We start from the raw sequence: 26,075 nt of genomic DNA, 5'->3' as shown, positions 1-26,075 counted from the left end.
AAGAAAAGCCTACTTGGGCAGTGTTTCCCAGTACTCTATGTTGTAGATTTTTGTGTGTGTCAAGAGTCCACAAGGTTCACCCAATATGCTTTTTTAAAGAATAAGCAAGGCCAGGGTGGACGCGAACGTTTTGCAAATGGCACGAGGGGAAATCCAATGTGACTGTGACATATGGCCACTCCGTGCCTGCTAAATGACAAATGATGGAATGTCAGCGCACAGAATGCAATGAAATTCATGCTCTTGATAAAACATGAGTGTTCAGACAACATCTGTGTAATTTTTCTGATGGCAACTACGGGACAACAATACTGGAGGGTGCTGGGGGGTGGAGAGACTCAAAAAGACAGTTGGGAATGAAGCTGACTGTGAAGTCTGTTAGGCAAATCAATATTTTGGCAGGTTCAGCTTGCCAAACATTGTCAGTGCTGATATGCAATGTCGCGGCCACATTATACAGAGGCTCTCTTGGACATAAAACAGACTTGTAAAAGGCTGTAAACATCACGGATGATGAAAGCTCGGCTGTCATCGAAGCTTGTATTGTGAGGTATAGCTTCAGGGCAATGCTCCGAGGCAAAGGATGCTCCTTACTCCAGAGAAGCCCCTCCGCCTGAAGACTATGGCTGTCTGAAGTTTATGTGGTCCTTCAGCAAGTTATCTTTGAAGTTGCTCAGAGGGCACTGCTCTGAAATAAATGGTTTGAGGGCTCAGGCCTGCAAAGTTACAGAAGTGACTTAACAATACCCAAGATAGCCTACATGAGGAGGGAGATGCAGGGCCATCACCCACTGGTCTAATTGCTGACATTCCCATGTTCAGTGGAATTTCTCTGAAGGGGCGCATACACAAGACAGCTCCTCGGATCAGAAGGTTCCCAATTACCTTGATCACCTATGGACACATGGGAACTCTTTTTCAGGCATCCCTCTGAGTACATGGATGTTGGGAATTTGTTTATGAAATGTATCACTTGAGCGCATTGGCTTGCTGGTGAGGGTCGCACTTTCCCCCATGCACATAGACAAGATGTATAAAAAGGAAGGCACCTGAAAATCCCTACTGTGCACATACGCTGAATCTGTTGCTGGACTGTGCTACTTAGAGCTTATAGACTGTGCGTCTGATCTCTCCAATCTGGACTGTTTTCGCCTGAGTTTGTCCCCAAAGCTTCTTGGAAGTGACAGCAAGAGGGCTTGCCCCGTAAGACGTTTTCAAACTCCTATCACCTCCACACACATAATAAAGTCATACTTTTGCCACGACCTCAAAGTGCACCCTGGCCATTCACCTGGCAGCCACTACCAATCAAATCGGACAGCTGTCAACTTCTATACTCACAGGCCACACGTTTTGGGATGCAGATTTGAGATATTTGATTCTCAAGGTTTCCAAAAGATCGGCATTTTTTTGAAATAGGGAGAAGAGCGAAACTTGTGAAGTGGAATCTCCGTAATGCTCCTGTAAAAACAAAAAACCCAAACCAGAAATGTAACAGTGCCAAGCAGGTAAACCTTCTAAGGCAGGAAGAACTTTGGTGATTTTTTCCTCCCCTGCCAATGTGCCGGCCGTGTGTCATTAAGCCGCATCAAACCAGCTGCGCTCTCGCTCCATCTTCTGATCTGGCCATATGCTTCTTCCAAAGTGCCGGGTTCCGACTGCGGTTTGGGAGGGAGATCGGAGTTTATTGCTCGTGGCTATCGGTACTTCCACAGCTGCCGCTTTCAAATTCATCGGATTACAAAGCGACTCTTCTGTCCGGTTTGCTCGTCTTCCTCTTCAGGCAGCATAATAATTTCCAAACTGCCACTTCTGATAAAGATTGGAGGAGGAACAAACGCCGGCCCTCAGGGCTTTCTGAGACCGATCCACTTCCAAACACGTGGCCCGAGGAAGGTGCTCTAAGACAATGTGATCCATCTGGAAAGAGAGGGAGAGAGAGAAGGCATGGGCAATGGGCTGCAAGTAGCAAACTGATAAACTGCTATTTAATTTAATTTCACTGCACACAGGTGGTGTCGTGACAATAAAGGTTTATTTATTTTATTTTATTTTTACATGGGACTAGGGAAGGACCTCCCTAGCTGCTTCTGCTCAATATGTATTATTGATCCTTCAACAACCAACCGTTGGCTGATACCATCTGGAAGACACCAGGTTGGCGGAGGCTGGTATGCATTTATAAGCTGAATGGGGATGTTGGACAGTGCTCAATATTTCCACCTGTTCTCAAACCGCAACTTGGCTGCACCCTCTGTGCCACATGGCTTTCCAGTTCTTTGAAAATGCAACGCGCAGAACTCTTGCTGCTTGAATGACAATTACCCTGCAAAGGAAATCATCCCAGATGGCATTTGCAATATAGGATGACTTATGGCAGGAGATCCTGCCTTTCATATCGCATTATGTCTCAGCTGATGAAGTAGACAGACACATACCATGATGGGAAGTGGATTGGGTAATTTGTTAATTAAATCCAAAGGGCTGGGATACAGAATTGGATTATGAAATCGTGAGAAGTTTTGAATGAGCGGGGAACCTTATTCTGGTTATTTTGCATTTAGCTATCTTTCATGAGGCAGAGTACCATTATACTGAAGGCTGCTCTAGGCTTACTTTTGAGAAATGCAGGTTAATATTTTGAAGCATCATTTGACTGAAAGAGAAAATCGTAAAAAATGAAAATGTATTGTTGGGGGGGGGTAGGCAGTGGAAATACTATTATCTTGACACATATATGCTATAGCGATTGTTCACAATCTGGTGAATGTTGATGTTCACAACGCTGAAAATGCTAGCTGAATTTTAGGATTGCCTAAAAATTAGACAACAGGCATTTGCCGATTTTCCAGACAGTTAAATGTGAATGTTGTTAGTGGTGTGTCTGTGAGTTTTCAGACATTCACAAAATTTACTCTTTTTCTTAGACGACAGTAGTATGCCCAGTATCATAGCCTTTGGTTTACACATGCATATTTATCATGTGACGACTGCAATATCTGATGATGGATTTTCATGTGTGAATCAGCCACTGTATATCTGACATCAGAGACAGAACTCTTCAGGTAAAACATTCATCAATGAGTCAGTTCACATGTCCAGGTATCAGCCAGTACAGTACTCCAGGATTGGTCAACACATGTTGGCTTTATAATGCAATTGCGCTCAGTGTTTTCTCTACCTCTGATCTACTCCACTGGCTGCTCCTTGCAAAGGGCAGGGAATTTTTTTAACTTACTGATGTTGCATCATGTGTCTTTAAACTATGCATGACTGGCAAAATGCAGAATACACAAGTCAGCAAGAGCTGTTCGTTCCTTGTTAGGCATAACTTTCATGGTTTATTCTGCCTGCAACCAGGGACAAATTTGTCAATTTGGGTTTCTTGTTTTCCCATCCTTAAGTTCAGTTACCCACATTTCTGCATCAGTTTGAGGTTTTTTAAAGCGCTCACAAAAATATGCCAGCGTTTTTGTTCACATTTCTCATAACAGACACATATTTGTATATAATTTTGCTCAATACACATTTTTTTGTAATTTTTGCTAATATAATGCATTTTAATGTTATTTTCACTAATACCTGCATTTTTAAGCACTTTACCCTAACGTATGCATCTTTGTGCACATTTTCTGTTGCTGTTGGAGAACTACATTGCACAATTCAGAGAAGTGCAAATTTCAAAGGATAGTTGCGTTTTGGTTTACGTATTGTTTCAGTAAGTGTGCATCACAGTAGATTCATGTTAAAGTTTCATCCTACTTGTGCCCATGGAGTAGTAGATAAACTTTATTCGCATTAGCCAATGGCCATAGCAACATAAAACAAGCAATATATACAAATAAAATATATATTAATAAAAAAGACAGCAATGGGTAAAAAGGGCAATCAAATGTCCAAGACTATCGTTCAGATAGTGGCCCTTAATCTCATTGCACCCTTGATAAACCTAGCAACCTTTGCTGTTGCCTGATCATTTTGATCTGTTAAAGAAAGAACAATGTGGCCTCAAATGGGCAGCTTGGGATGGTAAGTAAGAGTGGGGTAATGATCTCGATCTTTATAAAGGGGACAGGACAGGAGAACATGAGCCACTGTTTCCAGATTACCATCTCCACAGGGGCAGAGTCGTTTCTCAGTTGGAATCTTTTGGTATCTGCCCTCAAGTACAGCAGAGGGCATCACATCCAATCTGGCCAGTGTGAAGGCACATCTGTATTTTGGGATAGTTAATTTATACAAATATGGTGCCAGGGAATCAAACTGAGAAGGGGGGGGGGGAGGCATACCAAGGACAGAATTTCTTTATAATGGCCAGATTGTTCTGTTGCTCTAAATCCTTCAGACGCTGTCCAATTAGCCTTTTTGGTTTAATAAAGCCCGTCATGAGAAGCTGCTGTGGGTGGAGTCCACAGGATAGGAGTTTGTGCCCATGGAGTTCTGTGTTTTAGTACAGAGGAAGCTACAGCCATTATCTGAAAGCAGAGACAGCAAGCACTACACTGATCAAAAAGCAAAGTAAACTGCTCTGTGGATTTGTCCAGAGCCGTTTCCTTTTGCTACCTTAGTGCAGAGTAACAAATCATAAAATGGTAATCTTGTTAACGAATTAATGACAAAGGCTCTTTTAGGGGAGGGAAAGCCTATAGTACAATGGACACACTCCACAATACGTTTTTAGCTGGGAAAGTTCTTTTCTATTTGATTTCTATCTAGTCATGAATATGGTTGATGGGGGGGGGGAAATGAGATTATGTCAATATGCCATCTTCAGTACATAGCTGTCTTAGCGATGACGGAATATTCTTGAAGAGCTGACATTTGGTAGAAACCCAGGAAAAATTCCCATCATTTCAATCTTTGGATCTGCTCTCTCAAAAGACCGTTGTTTGTCTTCTGGAAAACGCCCTCTATAGATTCCAAAATGTCTACAGGTTCTATTCACTTCACTACTGTACTTAAGTAAATACAGTGGTACCTCGGGTTACAGACGATTCAGGTTACAGACTCCGCTAACCCAGGAAATAGTACCTCAGGTTAAGAACTTTGCTTCAGGATAAAAACAGAAATTGTGCGGCGGTGGCACAGTGGCAGCGGGAGGCCCCATTAGCTAAAGTGGTGCTTCAGGTTAAGAATGGACCTCCAGAACGAATTAAGTTCTTAACCTGAGGTACCACTGTACAAAGCATTAAGGAACAACCCATTTAAGGAAAACTCGAGGCTAATATATCCTTTAGGAATAGCGCTGTAGTTGTGCCAACAAATGCACACTGGGATGTGACCGTATGCAGGCCACCAAAAGCCAATTCCTGGTTTTTGAGAGTGGAAGGGTTAAAAAAAAAAGTGCATCAAGTGGCTCTGGTTCTTAGTTTTCACACCTGCATTTAGATTTGCCATCTTCAACTCAGCTCTGTTGCATTGCCTGCTGTTTTGGAAGCCTAGGACCACAAAGCACCATCCACTGTGAAGTTGTTGTGTTCCAATGAAATCAATTTGAGCAGTTCCACCAGTGCTCTTGAACAGCCTCCATTCATTTCACACAAGGATGCCCATGCGGATTGCATGGGCGGTAATGTTTAGGGAAGTTTTAACTGTTTGATTCTATTTTTACTATTCTGTTGGGAGCCGCCCAGTGCGGCTAGAGAAACCCAGCCAGATGGGCGGGGTATAAATAATGAATTATTACTATTACTATGAATGTGATGATAGTGGTGGCAATTTTAAAAACCCAGTTCATGGACCCTCATGCAAGTGCGGCTTAGTGGTTGGAGTGTCGAGCTAGGACCTGGAAGGAAGACCAGGGTTCAAATGAGGTTCACTGGGTGACCATGACCCAGGCATTGCCTCTTAGCCTAAGCTACGTCACAGGGTTGTTGTGGAGATTACAAGAGGAGGGGAGAATCCTTGGAGGGTCCAACCTCCTTCACTGGAGGTTTTTAAGCAGAGATTGGGTGGCCACCAGTTATGGATACTTTGGTTGAGATACGTGCATTGCAGGGGGTTGGACGAGATGACCCCTCGGGGTCCCTCTCACCTCTGCGATTCCATTATTCTATGTATGCAGCCTTGGGAGTTCCTTGGGAGGAGAAGATAGGCTATAAATCAATCAATAAACTCCATGCATTGCTCCATGTGTATATATATTCAGCTGCCAGATCTGGGCGAACATCACTGCGCCGCACTGGCTCCACCCATGACATTCATGCATTGCACAGGACTTCTGAAAAAGAGCACCCATGCACATACAGCTGTGTGCATATAGAAATGTCATGCAGTAAGTAGCCCTGTACAATCGGGAGTCCTGATCACCTGGGGGTGCCTATGCATGTACAACTGCAGAGTACCTGTGGCAGAACTGATGAACATAGGAGCTGTATGCTCAAATCCCCCTCTTTGTACTCCAACGTAAGCTGAAATGTACAAATGAGAACACCAAAAGCTTCCAAAAGGTACAGGTTTGCTTCCTGATTACCCCCAAAGAACAGGCTGTGCTCTGGCCGATTTTTATTCATTCTGAACAGTGGCGGTACAAGACGAGCCTGCAGAGGACAGCCCTTAGCTTTGTAGAAAATAAATCCATCTTTTGGTTTCAAGTGACGGCAATAACTTTAGGCTCCCACAGTGCCAGCCTTCCCTCCAAAGCTTTCATTAAAAAACTAATCTGATCTTTTACCTTGGCGGATAAAATTGTATGGCTCAAACTTGCTGCTGGCTTACTTTTGTACAGGTGCAATTGCCCGTATGCAATTGTGCTGAACTGGGTATTACAATTAAGGAAGAAGAAGAAGGAGGAGGAGGAGGAGGAGGAGGAGAACACGACTTTCTATATTGTGGAAGGTCCAATCTGTTTTAAGGCCCAGAGTTCAGAGGTAGATCAAAGAATGTCAGTGCTACCTGACAAGCTTTCTGGTAACTTAAATGGCTGGTCATTTTTCATATGCTTTTTCATGTCTTAGCCTAAAAAAGGGAGTATTTTCACTTTTTAGGAGGTTTTGAACCAAGATTGGCAAAGGAGGAACAGATGGAAAGAGTCACAATGTCAGGATCTTGTACAAGATTATCGATCAGCTCCTATAATTGCTATTCTTCCCTTTCAACAGCCCCCACCCAAAAGTCTTGAAAGGACTTGCTAAAAATCATCTTCTTTCAGTTAGGGAAAATCATTTTAATTTACCTTGGTCCTTTTTTTTAAGCCTTTAGAATTATTTCTAGAAGCTATAGCTGAGGAGGCTGCAAACGATTTTGGTGTTCGTGTTTTAAATACAGTCATTAGATTGATTTTTGCACCAGGACAGTGTAGAAAATCTATTCTTTATCACTGCAAAGTGTTTCTATGATGTATGGATGACACCCTGGAAGGAAGATCTGTGAGAAACTGAAATCACAGTACTTAGTAAGGCAAAGTTGAGGTCTTAAAATAGAAAACTACCCCAGCACCCAGGGCAGTGTGAGGTAATTGCCTCAGGTGGCAGGTGGGGTGGGGAGGGGGCAGTCCCCCAACCATTTGCTTGAGTCCCTTAAACTAGCCTATTCTCTAACTTCTAAACTACCCAGCTGCCTCACCTGCAGCAGAGGATGTTGTTCCATTGCCAGTGTTGAAACAAGGGCTCTGCTGATAGAACTGGATTGCAGGGTGGTGGGTTGTGGACACACAACAAAACACAGGGGGAGATACTGAATCCCACCCATTGAGATCAACATGACTTAAGTTAGTCACTTCAATGGGACTCCAGCACGACTCACTTATAGTCTGAATCCAACCTGCTATTTTTACAGCCACCTGGTTTCAGACCTTTGCCTCAAGACGTGTGCTGATTTTGCGACCCAAGGAGGCTTTTGGAGAAATCCCACAAATTCATTGGCCTGCACGTATGTCTCAGTGGAGAAACAGGACTTGGGGCTTAAGAAACGTACCTGCTTGGAAAAGTTCCAATGATTCCTTCTGTTCGTTCTCTCTCTCTCTCTCTCTCTCTCTCTCTCTCTCTCTCTCTTTCACACACTCACAAACAACACACACATATAAAGGTAAAGGACCCCTGGACGGTTAAGTCCAGTCAAAGGTGACTATGTGGTACGGCGCTCATTTTGCTTTCAGGCCGAGGGAGCTAGCTCTTGTTCACAGACAGCTTTCCAGGCCACGTCTGGCCACTGTGACGGAAACCAGAGTGCACAGAGACGCTGTTTAACTTCCTGCCGCAGTGGTACCTATTTATCTACTTGCACTGGCGTGCTTTCGAACTGCTAGGTTGGCAGGAGCTGGGACAGAGGAACGGGAGGTCACCCCGTCGTGGGGATTCGAACCGCCAACCTTCTGATCGGCAAGTCCAACAGGCTCAGTGGTTTAGGCCACAGCGCCACCCGCGACCCTGTCTACATTGATTTGTTTGTACGGCCTGGAAGTATGTAAGCTTGCTGGAGCACAGGTGAGCAACCTGAGGGCCATATGCAGCCCTCAACTTAATTTCATATAGGTGGGGGGAGTCCAGAGGGGTAATTGCAGGGGGGGGGGAGAGAGCTGAAATGAATGGAGTGATCAAAGGAGAGGAGGAAAGCCTTCTGCAAGTGGCAAATCTGGACAACTGACAAAAGCAATCTACACCCCTGCCTGTACCAGGCTACTAGGTGTAGAGGAAGGAGAGAATTGGTGTAAAACAAGGGTGGGGGGAAAGGACGTGTCCTGTCCACTTTTGGCTTCCGTCTTTCCCACTGCCACAGTGTGCCACGGTTGATTGACCCTGGTGGACTGCGGCTCTTGACAGCCAAAAGGTCTTAAGCGTGTTGGGCTAAGGACCAGAGAAACCCATGTTCAGCCAGAACGCTCACTCACTCAAACCATCATCTCTCAGCCTAACCTACCTCACAGGGCTGTTGTGAGGAGAGAATGGGTTGATAAAACGGAACTATGTGCACCACCCCGAACCCGTTGGAGGAAGGGCAGGATACACATATGGAAATAATTTTTTTAAATGCCCTTCGATTCATCAAATATAGCTAAAAGTTAACGCCTGCACAAACCCTTTCTCTACTTGAATGACAAATGCCTCTCACATGCCCCCATACAAATGGAAATGAGAGAAAAGGCTCCCTTTGTTTTGCACCGGTTCCAGTTTGGCCACAGCGAAGGGGGCTGGGAGGGAGGAGGAGGAGCCCTTTGCAAATGCTGCACTTACGAGTTCTGGATGAAAAGCCACCAGTGATTTATGCAACCATTTCAGGCTATTGTTTCGTTTATCGCAAGGGTGCAGGCCCAGTGTCCCTTCCGCATCAGTCACTGCTACACAGGAGTCTCCGTGCTGGATCAATCTCAGCCAAGTATAGTTGAACTTCTGGTTCTGCGCATGGGAAAGAATCAGTAGCAGGCTAAATTTCGGTGGTTGGTTATCACACTCAATTTCAACCCTGCTTTCAGGTGCCGCTCGGAAGACATTTTTATGCCAACAGGCCTACACAACAGGCATCCAATATCTGCACTTTCCAGAAACAGTTGAAGACCTTTTTGTTCAAACAGACATTCTCAGATGGATAAATGGGTGTCCACTTGTTAGGACTTTAAACTTATTTTAAACGTATTTGGTTTTTTGTGTGTGTTTTAAACTGTTTTAAATTATTTTACATGTAGATCACCCAGTTTGGAAGGCGATTTGATAAATAAATTTTAGTAATAGTAATATTTTATTCAGTAGCCAGTCATTTTAATGATTGTTCTGTAGTGCTTTTATTTTACATAGGTTTTTTTTTTACATTGCTGTACACCTTCCTGATGTTTTGTGAGAGGCTAGTATACAAGTATTTTTTAAAAAATAAATGACTAAAATTAGCCTTTCCAGTAGGCAGTTGAATCCCTCAGTATGCAAAATGCAGGTGATCTAAAGCAGCTTTCGAAATTCACCATGCGCCAGGCTACTGGCCACTTGCAACTAAGTGAAGATGCCTGGGAAGCAGGATAGTGCCTGATGTTTCCGCCAACTGAAGGTGCATGCCTGGGGATCCTTGGATCTGAATGGTTTCCACACACTTGGAACACATCCTGCAGAATCCTATCCATTATATTTTATCTGCACAGTCAGAATGACTTTCACGAACCAAAAAGTCATATTGAAAAACACGACTTGCCCAAAAATGGCAACTAGGCGTTCCGTTTTGGTGATGGTAACCCTGGTTTATGGAGTTATTTTGCTGCCTGGCTTATATATCTTCTAACACTGACCTAAAGGCAACCTGTGAAGTGGGTAGAACTGCTGAGACTGTTCTCTATGATCCTGGGAGAAACATCAGACTGCGGTTTCAACTAATTTTTAATACTGCAGTTTGATATTGTTGTTACCTGTATTTATGGGTATAAAAGGCATGAAAGCCAGCCTTTGGTATGGTGGGTGAAAAACGCGTCTCACCCGTGGCACTTCGCAGTGGTGTGAACGGGAAAAGGAACTGGATTGTTTGGAACAACCCATTAGTGCAAAAAGTAGTAACTAACCCCATGAAAATATTACATATCTTTTATACTTCCTGGAAGCTGCAGGAAATGGAGTGGGAATAATCTGGCTTCCAGAGGCCACTTATGTGCCACTCGCCAGTGCCACTGGTTTGTGACTTCACTGGAGACCGGGCTACAGATCCCACTCCGTCATCTGTGCCTCTGGGCAAGTATAAAGGGCCTTCTTGCATCTCCCGATAGTGAGGGAAGCCTAGCTGTGAACCCAGCACGAAGACTGTGCCCAGTATTAGCCTCCCAAGTTGAAATTTCAAAAAGGGCATTAAAGCAAAGCAACCATATTGGGCCTCCAATATGAAAAAATGCAACAGGAAGGCAATAAACAGTCTTACCTTGTTATTAACGTCACATGTTTCAAAGACCAGGCTAGATGTATTCACAGTGACGCATTTAGCCAGTGCTATGTTAATGATCTAAAATAAAGCAACCAAATTGAAGCAAAAGGTTAGAAATGTGATGTCAAAGTGGGCGTAAAGACCCTGAAGAAGAAATGTAGCAATTTTTTTTATTAAAAAAAACCCAATTCAATGTCTAGAGGTGGGCAATAGCCACTAGAGCTCCTCTACCCCATTTCTGACATTTGATGGGTATTTCGTAAGTTGAAACATAGTAACTGAAGGTGATCAATCAGATTGGGCTCACTTTTAATTAGTTGGCCTGAGCATCTGACGCTATTTTGACAGGTGTGTGACAACTAACAAGGAAAGAAAAAGAAAATTTAAAAGATGGCCTTTACTTTTTAACAACTTGGCAGCGCTTGTTTATTAAATTGTTAGCTGTCTTTTTTTATCTCATTAAAAAGTTTAGGTGACATGCAAATTGATTCTAAGCAGTTTCAAATTCTTGTGTTTGTGGACAGCCCTAAAATCAACCCTTTTTTTCTGTTTTGGAAGTATGAAAACTTTCATTCTACTGATTCAAATGCTGTAATTCAGGTTTGTTTTCAGGCTGGAGGGAGCAACGATGACTTATCTCTATTTGCTGCAGCCCCCTATCAGCAAACCTAGGTCAGGGACAGGTAAAAAGAGCAATTCTCCACAGCTGACCTTATGCAGTCAATTGGGTTGCCCAACCCATCGTAATAGCAATCTTCCATCTTGAGATTATCTTGCCTAAGCAAGGCTAATTTGCAGTTTTAAACAAAAATCTTCTGGGTTAATGATGTGCACTGTAATTTGTTAATGCAAAGGTCAAAAAAATAAATATAAATAAGTGGCTAAGCCCTCCTGCTGTCACCAGATCTCCGTTTGCTAATGGATTTGGGGGATGAGTGACTGATTGCATTTTGCAATTTTTACGGCCGTGTACTAAGTGGCCTATCAAGGATCTCTTTCCAACTCCCTCATCACAACACCTTCTCTCGCCCAGGGTCAGGGATGGGGAAACTACAGCCTTCCAGATATTTGCTGGACTACAGCTCCCAGTATCCCTGACCATGGGTCATGATGCCTAGGGCTCAGAGTGCAGTAACATCTGGGAGCCCACAGGTTCCCATTTCTGCCCATGATGGCATAGAGCATGGCACTCTCTCACTTTCTACGCACACCTGTAGAAATACACCTGTATTAGCCCTGTAGAAACAAGGAAAGGTCAGAGTTCTTGTGATTGCCAGGCACAGAAAAGCTCCTGCAACATCACAGGTCTGTGTCTGCTGTCATGGAATGAAAGGAGGGGACATCCCACGACAGGGGCAGAAGGAACACTGCAAATATGCATAAGGTGCAAAGCAGGAATGGGGAATCTTTGACCCCGATAAAGCTACAACTCCCATCAGCACCAGCAATGCAACTTTCATGCCCTCTCTGAGAGCCAGTGTGGTGTAGTGGTTAAGAGCGGTAGTCTTGTAATCTGGGGGACCGGGTTCGCGTCTCCGCTCCTCCACATGCAGCTGCTGGGTGACCTTGGGCCAGTCACACTTCTTTGAAGTCTCTCAGCCCCACTCACCTCACAGAGTGTTTGTTGTGGGGGAGGAAGGGAAAGGAGAATGTTAGCCGCTTTGAGACTCCTTAAAGGGAGTGAAAGGCGGGATATCAAATCCAAACTCTTCTTCTTCTTCTTCTCTCCTAATTACAGCTTATAAATTAGTACTGAAATTGGATGGTGGGCACAGAAAGTTCATCAGGATGCCGTATCACTGCTTTACGGAAGAAAATTTTCGGTTTGGGATAAGGTACCAAAATGCCAATTTTATTCCAGAAACTGGAGGAAAATGGGATTCTACTGCACTCTAGTGGCTGCAGGCAAGAAGTCTGAGATCTGAGAGAAAGCTGAGCCTTGGTGATTTGAGTTAGGAATGTAAGAAGAAGAAGAAAAACAAACCAAACTAAGGTCTTTTAAGCACCAATACTCTAGGGCAAACATCTAAAATATCAACAACTCTTCTTCAGCTGCTAATCGTTACTGCAGGGTCTAGCGACACTAGGCTGCTCCCGACATCTTCCCTTGGCTTCACCCAAAGCTCCTCCTCCCTGACAGATTCCAGTGCTTTAAATGGGCACAGCTACATCTCAGCTACAACAGCTGAATAGAACCTTCCTCTTCAGAGGCCTCTGAAAAACTAGGTGCTGGGGACAAACAGCAAGGTCCAATGTCCTGCTCAAAAGCTTCTCAGAGGCATTTAGGTGGTCACTAGCGAATGCAGAATTCTGGACCAGATGCCTTAGCTCAGTTGGTTAGAGCGTAGTGCTGAGAACGCCATGGTTGCAGGTTTGATCCCCGCATGGGGCAGCTGCTTATTCCTGCATTGTGGGGAGTTGGACTAGATGATCCTCAGGATCCCTTCCAACACTACAATTCTAAGATAAGTGAGTAGCTTCAGCTCACAAACCAAGCCCAAGGCAGAGAGGTGGGGTCTGGGCCCCAAACATCAACCCATTTAGTATATTGCAACACATGCAAACTCCACCAGGATCTTTCCCCCCACATTAATTTCCCACTCATCCTTTGGACATGAGTCCATCCCCCTCTGGTCCTCCAGATGTTGTTCGATTCCATCTCTCACCAGCTTTAGTCAACGTTGCCCATGGTCAGGGATGATGCAGCTGTAGTCCAACAACATCTGGAGGGCCAGATGTTCCTCAGCTCTGGGCTACCAAACACTGGGCGAAATCCATTGCAGGCAAATACCACACAAAAGACATAAAGTCTTAAGATGATGATGTGTCAAGTTGACATTAGCCCAAGGGGCACATTGGAGTTGGGAAATTGAACATACCAGCCCACTAGCTTTAACAAGGGGGGCTTCTAAATCAGGGTAGACGTTCTCCAGGTACCATTTGAAGTTTCTGCACTGAAGCCTCTTCCTCAGTTCTCTCTGTTGAGTCAAATCCCCGACGTCCAGGTTCTTTTGGATGAGGTGATAACCATGTCCATAGAAGAGATCTTTGTATTCATCCAGCCAAACCTCTGCAACTCGGGCCAAATTCCGCTCCACCGTGGTAAGGCGGTCTTTAGGGAAGGAGTAGGGGTTGTCGTTCCTGAAAATGTGGCCCACTCTGGAGCATGGGGTGATTTCTATTTCCCCTCCACACATCCAAACCTGGTGAAAAAGAGGTAGGATAACACTTCATGAGGCAACCACTGGCCAATGGATTCTGTCATGTAATATGCCTTAGGGTGCACCTGGATAGGGAAGGTTTAGCACAACTTGCTGTTGATAATTATGTAAGGGAATTCCACAGCACACCAGCTCAGTTCAGACAGCATGCCTAACCATAGTTTACAGTAAATGTGGCTTAAGATCCCAAACCACAGTTGGAGCTTCTGTATGTACAGGCAACCTGTGGTCTGTTTTTGTTTTATATTTGCTCAGCACTACAGTCTCCAGCTGCAATGGCCTTCAGAGGCACAGCAATGGCTGTTAACAATGGTTTGTCAATTCAGACGTCACACCAATGAGAGATAGCACAAATCATGGTTTGCAAATCCATTTCCCATTCTGATCTGCCACTGGATCACAACCCATGATCTATCAGTTCACGCAAAACATTAACCATGTTGACTGTTCCTTAACCATGGTTTCATATGTGGTATCTGACATGAGCCATTGTATTATTTAGTGCTTTTTGCCTAGGATTTTATTTTAATCTATTTCATGAAAGCTATATTTTGATAAAGGTGCATAATCTAACAAAGCACCCTCAAGTTTAAAATGTGATTGCTGGGAGGACGTGACGGAATAATTTGTAAATATAACAGACACAATATACTGCTTGCCCTGATGCAGTCATTTTTGACCATTTATTTCTACTAAGGAGCATCTGAAATCACTATATATGCAGGACTGCTGATGTAATATGACCATTAATATGATTATGAATGTGATGCAAATCAACTGGGGTGGGAGGAACACTGTACAGTTAATGCAACATACCTTGAATGAGATCTCCATGTTTTCACCTCCCCAAACATCAAGGCCAGGATCATATGTCCCAAGTTCAAAAAAGTACTTCTTATCAATAGAAAATAACCCACCTGCCATCACAGGACACCTGGTAATTGAAACATAATTTAGGAATATACATTGTGCTTTAAAAGAAAATACAGATTTTGCAATTAAAGGGCACCTACCACATGAATTTTAACAATGCTCCATGTGCTTACATCACAGTTCCCTTTATGACTTCCAGGATGAATTAGATCTGCTCGCCCCCACCCACAAAAACTCAGCAGCAGGCTCTGCCACTGTTTATAAACTCTAAAATATAATCTTGTTATATGATGGAAGTCTTGAATATGGTGTAGATGGCTTGCCTTGCAAATGCACAGTTTGGGTGCAATTGCATCTAGCTAAACATAGCATTAGGTTCCTTGCACAGGTGGTAGTTTTAACATGTTTATAAACTGACATCTCCCTATTTATATGATGCATACTTTAAATAAATCAGGGGTAGCCAATGTAGGGCTCTCCAGATGTTGATGGACTATGACTCCTATCATCCCTGAACACCCTGGCTATGCTGGAGAGTTGCAGTTCAACAACATCTGGAGGTACCATGTTGGCCATTCCTGGTTTTCTAATCCAGGAAATTGTGGCTGAACTAAAGCTTCAGACATTCCTGACCATGTTGGCTATGGGCTGATGGGAGTTGGTACTCCAACAACTCTGGTCTAGAGGCCCAGTGTTTACCCAAACTTGTTCTTTTTATGGGATCCTCATAGCTGAACTCGCTGTGTTTTAATGATGCTAGTTTGCACTCAGGAAAGAGTAGAGTTGCACACCCAACAAATGTTACCTATGTTTTGCAAACCTGAGTAATATACGCCTTTCTCCCAACTCCAACTTGTGGGTTTAGTGCTTAAGGAGCAATTCTGTCAACAAAATCTTAACAGCTAAAACTTACCTAATTATATCTGTGTCCTTAATCCCATTTTTCAAGATGACATCTGGAGGAATGGGCTTCCATCCAAAATTCATTGGCCATGTAAAAACACCACGTTGAAAGCTGTCCACGGTCATGTAGCTAAGGAATGGAAGTCACAACAGGAATTAACTTCAGAAACAAAAGCTGTGTATGAAAAGGGTAACCGTAACTTGAATGATATACTTTTAAAGGGGAGGGGCTGTTAATAGATCCCACGGGTAACATTAAAACACATACTCTCACAAAATTATGAGCTTTTTAAACATGTGGTGAAATGTTTAACATCCTTTAAAAATAGTTTTTAAATTCTTGGTGTAACATCTTTTCCTGTTTGCAATTTATTTTTGAAACTGTCACAACCAGAAGATGCTTAAGAAGATAAAGGGTAGAAAAGATTGGTTCCAAAACGTAGAAGGGGAACCTGTGGTCTTCCAGATGTTGTTGGACTGGCACTGGCCATGTTGGCTGAGGGTGATGGGAAGTGGAATCTAACAACATCTGTAAGGCTACAGGTTCCCCATCCCTGCCAAGAAAAATGATCCACGTGAATAAGTATTTTTTTCCTGTGCATGGATTACCAAGGCAGGACCAGAACAAATATGGAGGCATCAAAATTACCTCATATCTTTGTCACTGATGACTTCAATAACAGGACAGGCAACTTTCTTCCTATTCAAACGGATTCTGTCCAGGAGCGGCTCCAGCCATCCTACGTTGCATTCCACATGAGAATCCAAGAATGTCAGGACGTCACCTAGAGAAGAAAATAAAAAGGAGCTAATTCTATTGCAGAAGGTGAAATGGAACAACTCTGGAAAGTTCTCACTCCAGGGAAAGGGAACCTGCAGCCTTCCGGATAACGCAGCAGTCCAACTCCCATAAGCCCCAGGTACTCTAAGTGAATGGCTCGAAAATATGGGAATTGTAGGCCAGCACAGTCTGAAAGCCCACAGGCTCCTCATTCATCATACTTGATAGCCTCTTGTGAAAACATTGCTGGGTGTGTGTACAGTGGTACCTCAGGTTAAGTACTTAATTCGTTCTGGAGGTCCATTCTTAACCTAAAACTGCTCTTAACCTGAAGCACCACTTTAGCTAATGGGGCCTCCTGCTGCTGCCGTGAAACCGGAGCACAATTTCTGTTCTCATCCTGAAGCAAAGTTCTTAACCTGAAGCACACAGCCAGGGAGGACAATGCCCAACTCACTGTTTCTCAGCTTAAGTAAGAGTGCTTCCACGCAGCAGTTTTTTGTGGACTTGGTGCTGCTCATGCACACACGTTTTGTGTAGCATCGACATGATGTCACCCTCATCATAATGACATCCTACTCACCCTCTCATTTTGTCTGGGTTCTCCCCTTTTTTACTTATCAGATTTTCACACAGAAACTGCAAAGGGGAATTAACAGTCAACCAGTGCAGACAACAGGGAGCTAGATGGACCAATGATGTGACTCAGTATAACATAGCTTAAAATGCTGCTATTTTACGTCACCTGGAGAAACCTGTGTTTACATTGGGATGCACCCAGGACCCTCTTCTCCGAATGCACCTTATTTTCCCTCTATCACAGTTGTATTGTCTGCAGTGGTTTCATGACTCCTCTTGGGTTAGGATCACCTGTGTGACTGATTCAGGAAGCACTGTCCTCATTTTCAATTACAGTGGTACCTCGGGTTAAATACTTAATTCGTTCCGGAGGTCCGTATTTAACCTGAAACTGTTCTTAACCTGAAGCACCACTTTAGCTAATGGGCCCTCCTCCTGCTGCTGCTGGGTTAGCGGAGTCTATAACCTGAAGTGTATGTAACCTGAAGCGTATGTAACCCGAGGTACCACTGTAGTCTTGTTTGCCCCCTTCTCCCATGTCATCATCAGGGAACAATAATCTCTGTGATTTTAAAATGTTTTGACATTAACCTGTTCATGACCTGATTTCCAGTTGATACCAGAAAGGGGGAATGCTGAAAGCACCAAATAAAGATTTTTTTTTAAATGAATGTTTTCACAGTTAAATAGGTTTTCAGGAAATGTTTTTAAAACATATTTTAACTCACTATATTTTTTTTTTGGGGGGGGGAATCAAAAGGAAGAGAATATCTGGTGTCACCTTTGTAGTACTACTGAATCTACATGACTGGTGGGGGGAAATATCTGCATTCTATTATTCTGATTTTAGTGCGCATTTTAAAATTGTTTGGTGATCAGGTACAGTCCAGTGAAGGTTAAGCATGCCTACATCCCAATGAATTAAAGCGATATTCTTACGCACACTTTTCTGGGAGAGAGTCCCATTTATCAGAATGGCACTTAACTTCTGATTGGACCCATTTAGTTCCACAGATGTCAGTGCAATGAGTCAAATTTCCACTGGATTGCTTCCAGTGACTTCTGTCTTTTTTAAAACAACAACAACAACAGCAAATAACAAACCGCACTTTGATGATAAAATGCAACTCTTTTTACCTTTGGCAATCTCTGCTCCCGCTAGTCTAGCTCGTATTAAACCATGCCTTTCCTTGAGATGAAGGATCCGGACTTTGGGAAACTGGGCCATGTACTGGTCTAGTTTGTCCTTGAGGTATGCTAAAACAGAACAGAAGAGAAGCAAGGAAATGGACCACAGATTCATGCCTATGAGCAAGAAATAAAGAGGAACCAACCAGCCCTCAGCCACTGCCACTTGTTCAGGCTGCTGGAGGAGAGACAGTGGAAATTGGTTCCCTTCTTCTGACAGCCATGACAGGAACGGTGGGCCCCCTTCCCCTGGCTCCCCACCCAACACTCACTTGCTGCCATGTTACCTTCATTACATATGAATTGCCGCCTCCCAAAAATACTTTGCTTTTTAAGCAGTAATTGACACATTTATTTCCTTTCAATAATCCTCCCAAAGTTAACATCTCTTAAGCTGCATAGTGCGACTACATAGCGGTTTCTCTCAAGCTGAGTGGAGAAGTGATAACTCACATAAGATTTCAACTGAACGTTACAAGAAACATTTTAACATTAAGAACAGTTTGACACCAGAACCATTATCAGAGGGGTGGGACTGGGGCTCCTCCTCACCGGAGGTCTTCCAAGAAGACTGGTCACCCATCTGCTGGGATGCTCTAGCTATGGATTCCTTGCATTGAGAAAGGGCATTGGATTGAGTGATGGACTCGCAATAAGGCCCCAGTAACAGGTAGAATCAAATCTATGACCATCAGAAGAAACCACCCCACAGAACAGTGGGTCCCTGGTCTGCCCTCTTTTAGGCCAAATATATTTTCAGGATAAGGGACTTGGGTGGTGCTGTGGTCTAAACCACAGAGCCTAGGGCTTGCAGATCAGAAGGTTGGCGGCTCGAATCCCCGCGACAGGGTGAGCTCCCGTTGCTCGGTCCCTGCTCCTGCCAACCTAGCAGTTCGAAAGCACGTCAAAGTGCAAGTATATAAATAGGTACCGCTCCGATGGGAAGGTAAATGGTGTTTCTGTACGCTGCTCTGATTTGCCAGAAGCGGCTTAGTCATGCTGGCCACATGACCTGGAAGCTGTACGTCGGCTCCCTCAGCCTATAAAGTGAGATGAGTGCTGCAACCCTAGAGTCATACGCAACTGAACCTAATGGTCAGGGGTCCTTACTTTCAGGATACATGTACAGTCGTACCTTGGATCTCAAACGCCTTGGCTCCCAAACAAATCGGCTCCTGAATGATCAAATCCTGAAATGTTCCAGTTTTCAAACATTATTTTGGAAGCCGAATGTCCAACAGGGCTTCCGCGGCTTCTGATTGGCTGCAGGAACTTCCTTCAGCCAATCAGAAGCTGCACTTTGGTTTCCAAATGTTTTGAAAGTCTAATGGACTTCCGGAATGGATTCCGTTCGACTTCCAAGGTACAACTGTATTCTAATTGTCTTTTTTTTTTTTTTTGTATACAGAAATAAAATGTCATCTATAGGAACCAAACCAAACCAAACCAAACCAAACCAGTCTGAGCTCACAAGGAAATGTAAGGCAACAGAATTTCACTAGAATATCACAACAACCACTTGTATTAAGTTACATTTGTTTTATTGTTTTCATCTTGATATTTAGTGATAGTTTTACACATATTTGTTTTTTCACTGGGTTTGTGTATTTTAGTCATGGTTTATATATAATTGGATTGGTTTGAGTTTAGTTTTCTTCTTTGGGATTCTTTTGAGCAAATTTTCTAAATAAATAAACGGCAACCTTAAAAATGAAACAAAACAAAAAACCCGACAGCATTTTTAAAAGAGCAAAACGGCTTGGAAAACAGGACACTCAGTAAGCCGAAACACACTGGGAAACACCAACCAACCTTTTGTGCTGAAGTCATCCACCAGAATAACCTCTTTAATAAACTGAGGAGGGGAGCGGTTGAGGACACTGTGAACAGAGCGCAAGAGTGTGGACCACACTTCGTCAACAAAGCATATGATGATGCTGGTGGTGGGAAGGTTGTTGTGGACGAGAAGATCTCTACATCTGTAGCGAACAGAAACAGGCATAAATGGCACTGAAGCAGCGCACACACATGGGTAAAAGCACATGCAAAAAAGAATGGAGGGTTGGCGTTTCTAACAACTTGCCATAAAACATTTTACCTCAAGATTGCCTCACCCTTTATATACACGGTCTATCACTGTGCTCTGCAGAAGGGGGTCTCTTGCAGACTCTGCCTTACCAGGAAGTCCATTCCATATGATATAGAAACAGGGCCTTTAGCGTGGTTGCACCTACCGTTTGGAATCCCCTCCTCACATTCCGTAATAGACAGCTGCTGCCTCTGCTGTCTTTTTGGAGCCTACAGATTGCCTTCCTCTTTCAACAAAGCCTTTATCACAGCCTGCATCTGCACTGGAACTATTTCCCACTGTTTTTATGTATGGAAATGTTTGTAATTGTTTTCTGCTTCTCTTATTTTACGGTCGTAACTGTTTTTTTGACTGGTGATTTTATTGTTTCAACCTGCCTTGGCAACCCATGATAAAATCCAAATAAATGCTAGTGATGTTTTCAACCGAAAGGAACGAAGGGAACCAAGGAGCAAATTTCCATGTAGCACTATGATGCTGGTCAGCACCGACATCAGGGGTTGAGCAGGCAAGAGAGGAAGTGGTCGTACTTTCCTGTCAGGAGCTAACATCAATAAAAATAGACTATGTTAATGAGTCTCCTTTTAATGGAGAGGAACTTCATAAGATACAGGGACTAGTTGCTATAATTCCTGATGTTTTTGCCACTCGGGCAGACTCGATCAAAACATCACCACCACCACCACCACCATCATCATTATCACCTAGACCAGTGGTACCCAATTAGCTACCGTATTTTTTGCTCTATAAGACACACTTTCCCCCTCCTAAAAAGTAAGGGGAAATGTGTGTGCGTCTTATGGAGCGAATACAGGCTGCGCAGCTTTCGCTGAAGCCAGGAGAGATCCCTCTTGCTCTCCTAGCTTCAGGGATAGCTGCCCAAAGCCTCCTGAGTGCAACGGGAGCGCTCCTACTGTGCTTAGGAGGCTTCACATCGATCCCTCTGGCTCTCCTGGCTTCACTTCACTGGAGAGGCACTGTGCAGCTTTCCCTCTCTGCGCAGCGCCCCTTCAGCGAAGCAGGAGGAGAAATGGAGCCCCTTCCGTTTCTCCTCCTGCTTTGCTGGAGAGGCGCTGAGCAGAGGGAGTGAATTCCCCCCCCCTTGTTCTCCTCCTCTAAAACTAGGTGCATCTTATGGTCGGGTGCGTCTTATGGAGCGAAAAATACGGTAAGTACTGCAGACCCCCTGTTTTTCAAAAGCCAAGCTACGTAGCCCCTAATGTTTGAAAAACTTGGTATCTCTTGTTATGTGAATGGTGTCAAGGACGCCCTGTGTGGGTTATGCGGACCCCCCTGGGGTCCACCGGCCACCAATTTGGAACCACTGATCTAGTCTACAGCTTGTGTTGCTGCTTCTCAGCTTCTGTGTTTAAGAGAGCTCAGAACAAGCAGGGTGGCCAACCTAGTCTTGAAAAACCAAGACGCACAAATGATTTTTCCAGAGCAGTAACTTTTTTTTTAATGGCTTGGCAAGTGCAGTGTGCTATAATGAACTGGAAGTCAGGAGAAGTGAAAGAGCAGGTGTCCTGTGGGTTTTGTAGTATATGGAAGCCAGCTGTGGAGGGCGGCGTGTGTGTGAATCCCGTGGTATAAGCTAACAAACAGAAAAAGCATCCAGTGGCTATTTAAAGAGAAAACCAATGCATGGCTTGCCTGCACTCCTGACATCCATCTCGCTGCCTGATTGGCATTGCAACAGGCAACTGTTCGTTATCTACCTGCACTGTGACAACTTATGGGCGACCAGCAAAAACATGGTAGAAAAAAAGCACGTCTAAAAAGCTGTGGAGTTGTATGTGGCAGGGTGGAGTAGCAGATACAATATCAGGACCGGGAAAATATGAGTACATATCCTCCCTTAACCATAGATCTCACTGGCCGACTTGGGGACTTTTGGGGTAATACTTCCTCTCAAGAGTTTTTGAGGGCTGGGTGGAGAAATGCAGTGTTTGAAATTAGCCAGGCGCCAGGTGCATTTTATGCCTGACTATTGACCACTTGCGTCCCAGTGAAGATGTCTGGGTGCCAGGATGGCGCCTGACATCACCAGCTGGAGGTGCATGCCTGGGGAGTTTTGGATCTTGGCTGTTTTCTCACACCACATCCCATAGAATTCTATCAGTTATGTTTTATCTGCGCCATCAGAACGAATTTCTGGAAGCGAAACGCTTTTTCTGTGCAGCCTGAGTAGGAGCAATGAAAAACATCATAGCTAATTGTTGTAGTTTGCCTTCACTTACTCCAGCCCACTGCCCTGCTCACAGTTGTGCAGAATATTATTACATTTTGAATGGTCTGTGTCACCATTAAGAAAAAAAGACGCAGGAGTCGACAAATATATATGTGGACTGTCCCTGGATAAAGTTCTCAAAGCTCTTAACCTTGCTCAAGGTTGTCATCCGAACTAGCCAGATGTTTAACTGATAATCAGTGAAAGACAGCCCACCCTTAAAAATAATAAAACAAGACTTTAGAGCCTTCTTGGCCAAAAATGACAGCTAGACATTTCGTTTCTGGCACCTGCAACCTTGGTTTTAAGGAGCCATTTGGCACCTGGCTTGTGCATATGAGTTTCTAACACTGGAGAAATGGCATGATGTGATACACACACCTTGGAGGCGGAACAGTAAACAAACGGTAATAACAGCAATGTGTAAAACATGCAGCACAGTTTTAAACACAAAAGAGCTCTTAGACCACCTCAACCACAGTCCCTGTTCTCCCAATGGCCAACCAGATGCCCACAGGAAGATGACAGGTAGGACCTGAGCTCAGGAGCACTGTCCCCCTCTAGCGGTTTCCAGCGACTGCTTTTCAGAAAGATACTGTCTCCGATTGTGGCGGCAAAGCACAATGAACTGGACTAATCCTCTTTTAAAGCTGTCCAAGTTGGTCGCTTTCACTGCCTCCTTGTGGGAGAGAGTTCTCTCCAGTTTAAGTGTGTACTTCGTGAGGAAGCAATTTCTTCCTGGAAGGTTCAAAATGGAACCTCTGTTAGGCCTAGGTACAATGGGCCAAGAGAAATGTAGTTCCCATAGCTCCTCACATGCCCAGGAGCCATGGCAACTATAAACCTATGGTCCCTTGAGTCTAGGATGTCAGCACTAAGGGACTGAAGGGAGCCCTTCTTCTGAATCTCTCCACTGCTGTCACAACCACTACGAGGAGGGGAGGGTGAAAAACCACACACACAAAACAAATTTCAGAGTCTCATCTAATTACTGTAGTTAAACTAAAACTGGGGGCTCCTTAGAACAGAATGCAAGCTCAGTACAGTACAGTGGTACCTCTGTGTCAGGGAACTGACATCGGAGGAAAGGGAAGTGGTAAGGCTCCCAGAGACTGGGAGAGAGTCAACAGCCAAAGCAGGGACCAGCAGGGGGAGCGCGGGGTCTCTGGAGGAGGATCTCAGTAATGCTGAGAGAGACGCAGCAGCCCAGGCAGGAAGCAGCAGGGAAGAGAAAGGGGTGAGAGACACTTCGAGCGAAAATAGCGGGGAGGTGTCAGAAGCTACTGCAGGGAGACCCATGCTTCGCCGGAAGCTGCCACGTCGTGAGTCCAGGAGACGCGTTTCCGATAAGGAACTTCTTTGCTGGAAGCGCTTCCGCAGACAGCCACTGTCAGACTCTACTAGTGACTAGGGCAGACATGTCTGAGGAGCTCTGTCACACACAGAGGTTTGTGGGGTCGCACAAACTCTGAAGGGGCACAATTTTAAGCACAAGCAGCTAACCATCCCCTGACAGCAGTCTGACAGACTCTGTACGCTGCCTGTGCAGGAGAAAGCATCATGAGCAACCCAGTCGGAACCGGAGATGCAGGGGTTGGAGCTGGTCCAAGCTTGGAAGAAAGGTATCAAGCTCTGGAGGTCCAACTTGCGCTGCAGACGGCGAGGCTCGAGGACAGAAGGGCTCAGGATGCTGACAAAGAGGGGAGAAACACTCAGTTCCCCAGAAAGGTACCAGGATTGGTGCAGAAGTTTGGGGGGGACCCCAAGGATTACCATGCCTTTAGGACTGAGATGCAATATGCTCTGAATGTGCAGTTTGATGAGTTCCCTGATGAGGAATCGCGAGTTGCGTTCGTAATTGGGCATCTTGAGAAGGGCGCGCGTGACTGGGTTCGACCCCTGATGGCAACGCACAACGATATCCTAAAGGACACTATGAAATTCTTTCGTGCAATGGATATCATGTTTTCCAGCGATATTGAGGAAGGGGTGGCACGCAGACAGCTAATGGCTTGCAAGCAGGGAAGCAGATCTGTCCGTGAGTACTGGACTGAATTTACCATGCTGATTCACAGATTGGGGTGGGATTTATCGGCGGCACCCATTCAGATGCTATTTGAAGAAGGTCTTTCTTCAGCTGTGAAAGACGAGCTGGCCAGGAGCCCCAGGGCGGGGTCTATGGATCAGCTGACCAAATCTGCGCTGACCATTGGAGCGCGCCAGGAGGCAAGAGCCTTGGAGAGGCGGGAAGGGAGAGGGGAACGTTGGAAGGAGTTACGCATTCCAGACATTCCTGAGCCAGCTTTCCCGCCGGCAGAGCCGATGGAAATCGGAACAGCCCGCGCGCGCGCAGTTTCAAAGCCCAGTGAGGGGGCGAAGAAGGAGGGAAAGGGAGCCCGGAAATGCTATCTCTGCCAACAGCCAGGCCACTTTGCCAGAGTCTGCCCCCAGAGGAAGGAATGGCAAGGGATGGTGGGAGCTGTTGAGGGGGAAGAGCAGGGAGAAACGGAACAGGTAAAAGCCAACGCCTGGTTGCCAGCAGGGCACTGCAGCCAGGCCAAAGAGCAGTGAAAGTGCCCCTTCCCCAAGTGCCAGTGCCAGAAGCTCCTCGACCTGCTCTAGTGATTGAAGTGTCTCTAGAGCTGCAAAATGGACACCCCCTAAAAATAAAGGCGCTGTTGGACTCAGGCAGCTCCTGCAATTTCATGAGCAAGGAGTTTGCTGCTGAGCACCAGATACAGACTATCCCTTTAAGCAACCCCCTGCAAGTGACCACGATTGATGGCAGGGAACTGTTGGGAGGAGGCGTCAGCTTGCAGACCGTCCCAATGATAATGAGGGTGGCAAGGCACACAGAACTGATAGCGTTTAATGTGGCCACCTTGGGAGGCGCTCCCATTATTTTGGGAATGAGCTGGCTAGCCCTACATGATCCGCTGGTGGGCTGGCATCAAAGAGTGGTTTCCTTCGGTTCAGCACATTGCTTGGAACACTGCAGGGGGGAAAAGGGGTCAGCAGGGGCCCAAGCCACCCTAGCAGGGACGGAAGTGATGGAGAAGGGGAAGGTGCCACCACAGTATGCTGATCTCAGCGACGTGTTCAGCGAGAAGGAAGCGGACCAACTACCCCCGCATAGGCCCTTTGATTGCCAGATCAATTTACTCCCTGGAGCACAGCTTCCTGTAGGCAAGTTGTATGCCATGTCAGACAGGGAGATGCAGGAGTTGCGAGCGTTCATTGACAAGAACCTGAAGAGAGGCTTCATCAGAGAGTCCAAGGCAGCGGGGGGTAGCCCAGTGTTTTTTGTGGATAAAAAAAACACGGACAAGCCGAGGCTGGTATGTGACTTTCGGGCCCTAAATGCAGTGACAGAGCCGGCGGCTT

The 26,075-nt window shown here is 45.0% G+C and overlaps 1 protein-coding gene across 1 annotated transcript in view; it reads right to left on the bottom strand.

Moving 5' to 3' along the window:
• Positions 1-1,779: 1,779 nt before the first annotated feature.
• The window catches only part of GALNT5 (polypeptide N-acetylgalactosaminyltransferase 5), a gene marked incomplete at its 3' end in the record, with an annotated part of 36,696 nt that continues 12,400 nt past the window's right edge, over positions 1,780-26,075 (bottom strand). Inside the window, exons 2-10 of the mRNA XM_082197999.1 lie at positions 20,185-20,351; positions 18,322-18,441; positions 16,474-16,609; positions 15,835-15,954; positions 14,865-14,982; positions 13,707-14,030; positions 10,825-10,905; positions 9,171-9,332; positions 1,780-1,920 (exon numbers count right to left, since the gene is read on the bottom strand). Coding sequence (XP_082054125.1) covers positions 1,780-1,920; positions 9,171-9,332; positions 10,825-10,905; positions 13,707-14,030; positions 14,865-14,982; positions 15,835-15,954; positions 16,474-16,609; positions 18,322-18,441; positions 20,185-20,351 — 1,369 coding nt within the window. The remainder of the gene's footprint in view (positions 1,921-9,170; positions 9,333-10,824; positions 10,906-13,706; positions 14,031-14,864; positions 14,983-15,834; positions 15,955-16,473; positions 16,610-18,321; positions 18,442-20,184; positions 20,352-26,075) is intronic.

This window comes from Podarcis vaucheri (genome assembly GCF_965113315.1).
Source record: "Podarcis vaucheri genome assembly, chromosome: 1".
NCBI lineage: Eukaryota > Metazoa > Chordata > Lepidosauria > Squamata > Lacertidae > Podarcis > Podarcis vaucheri.
The sequence above is the reverse complement of the archived record's forward strand: the minus strand, read 5'-3'. Positions and strand labels throughout refer to the sequence as shown.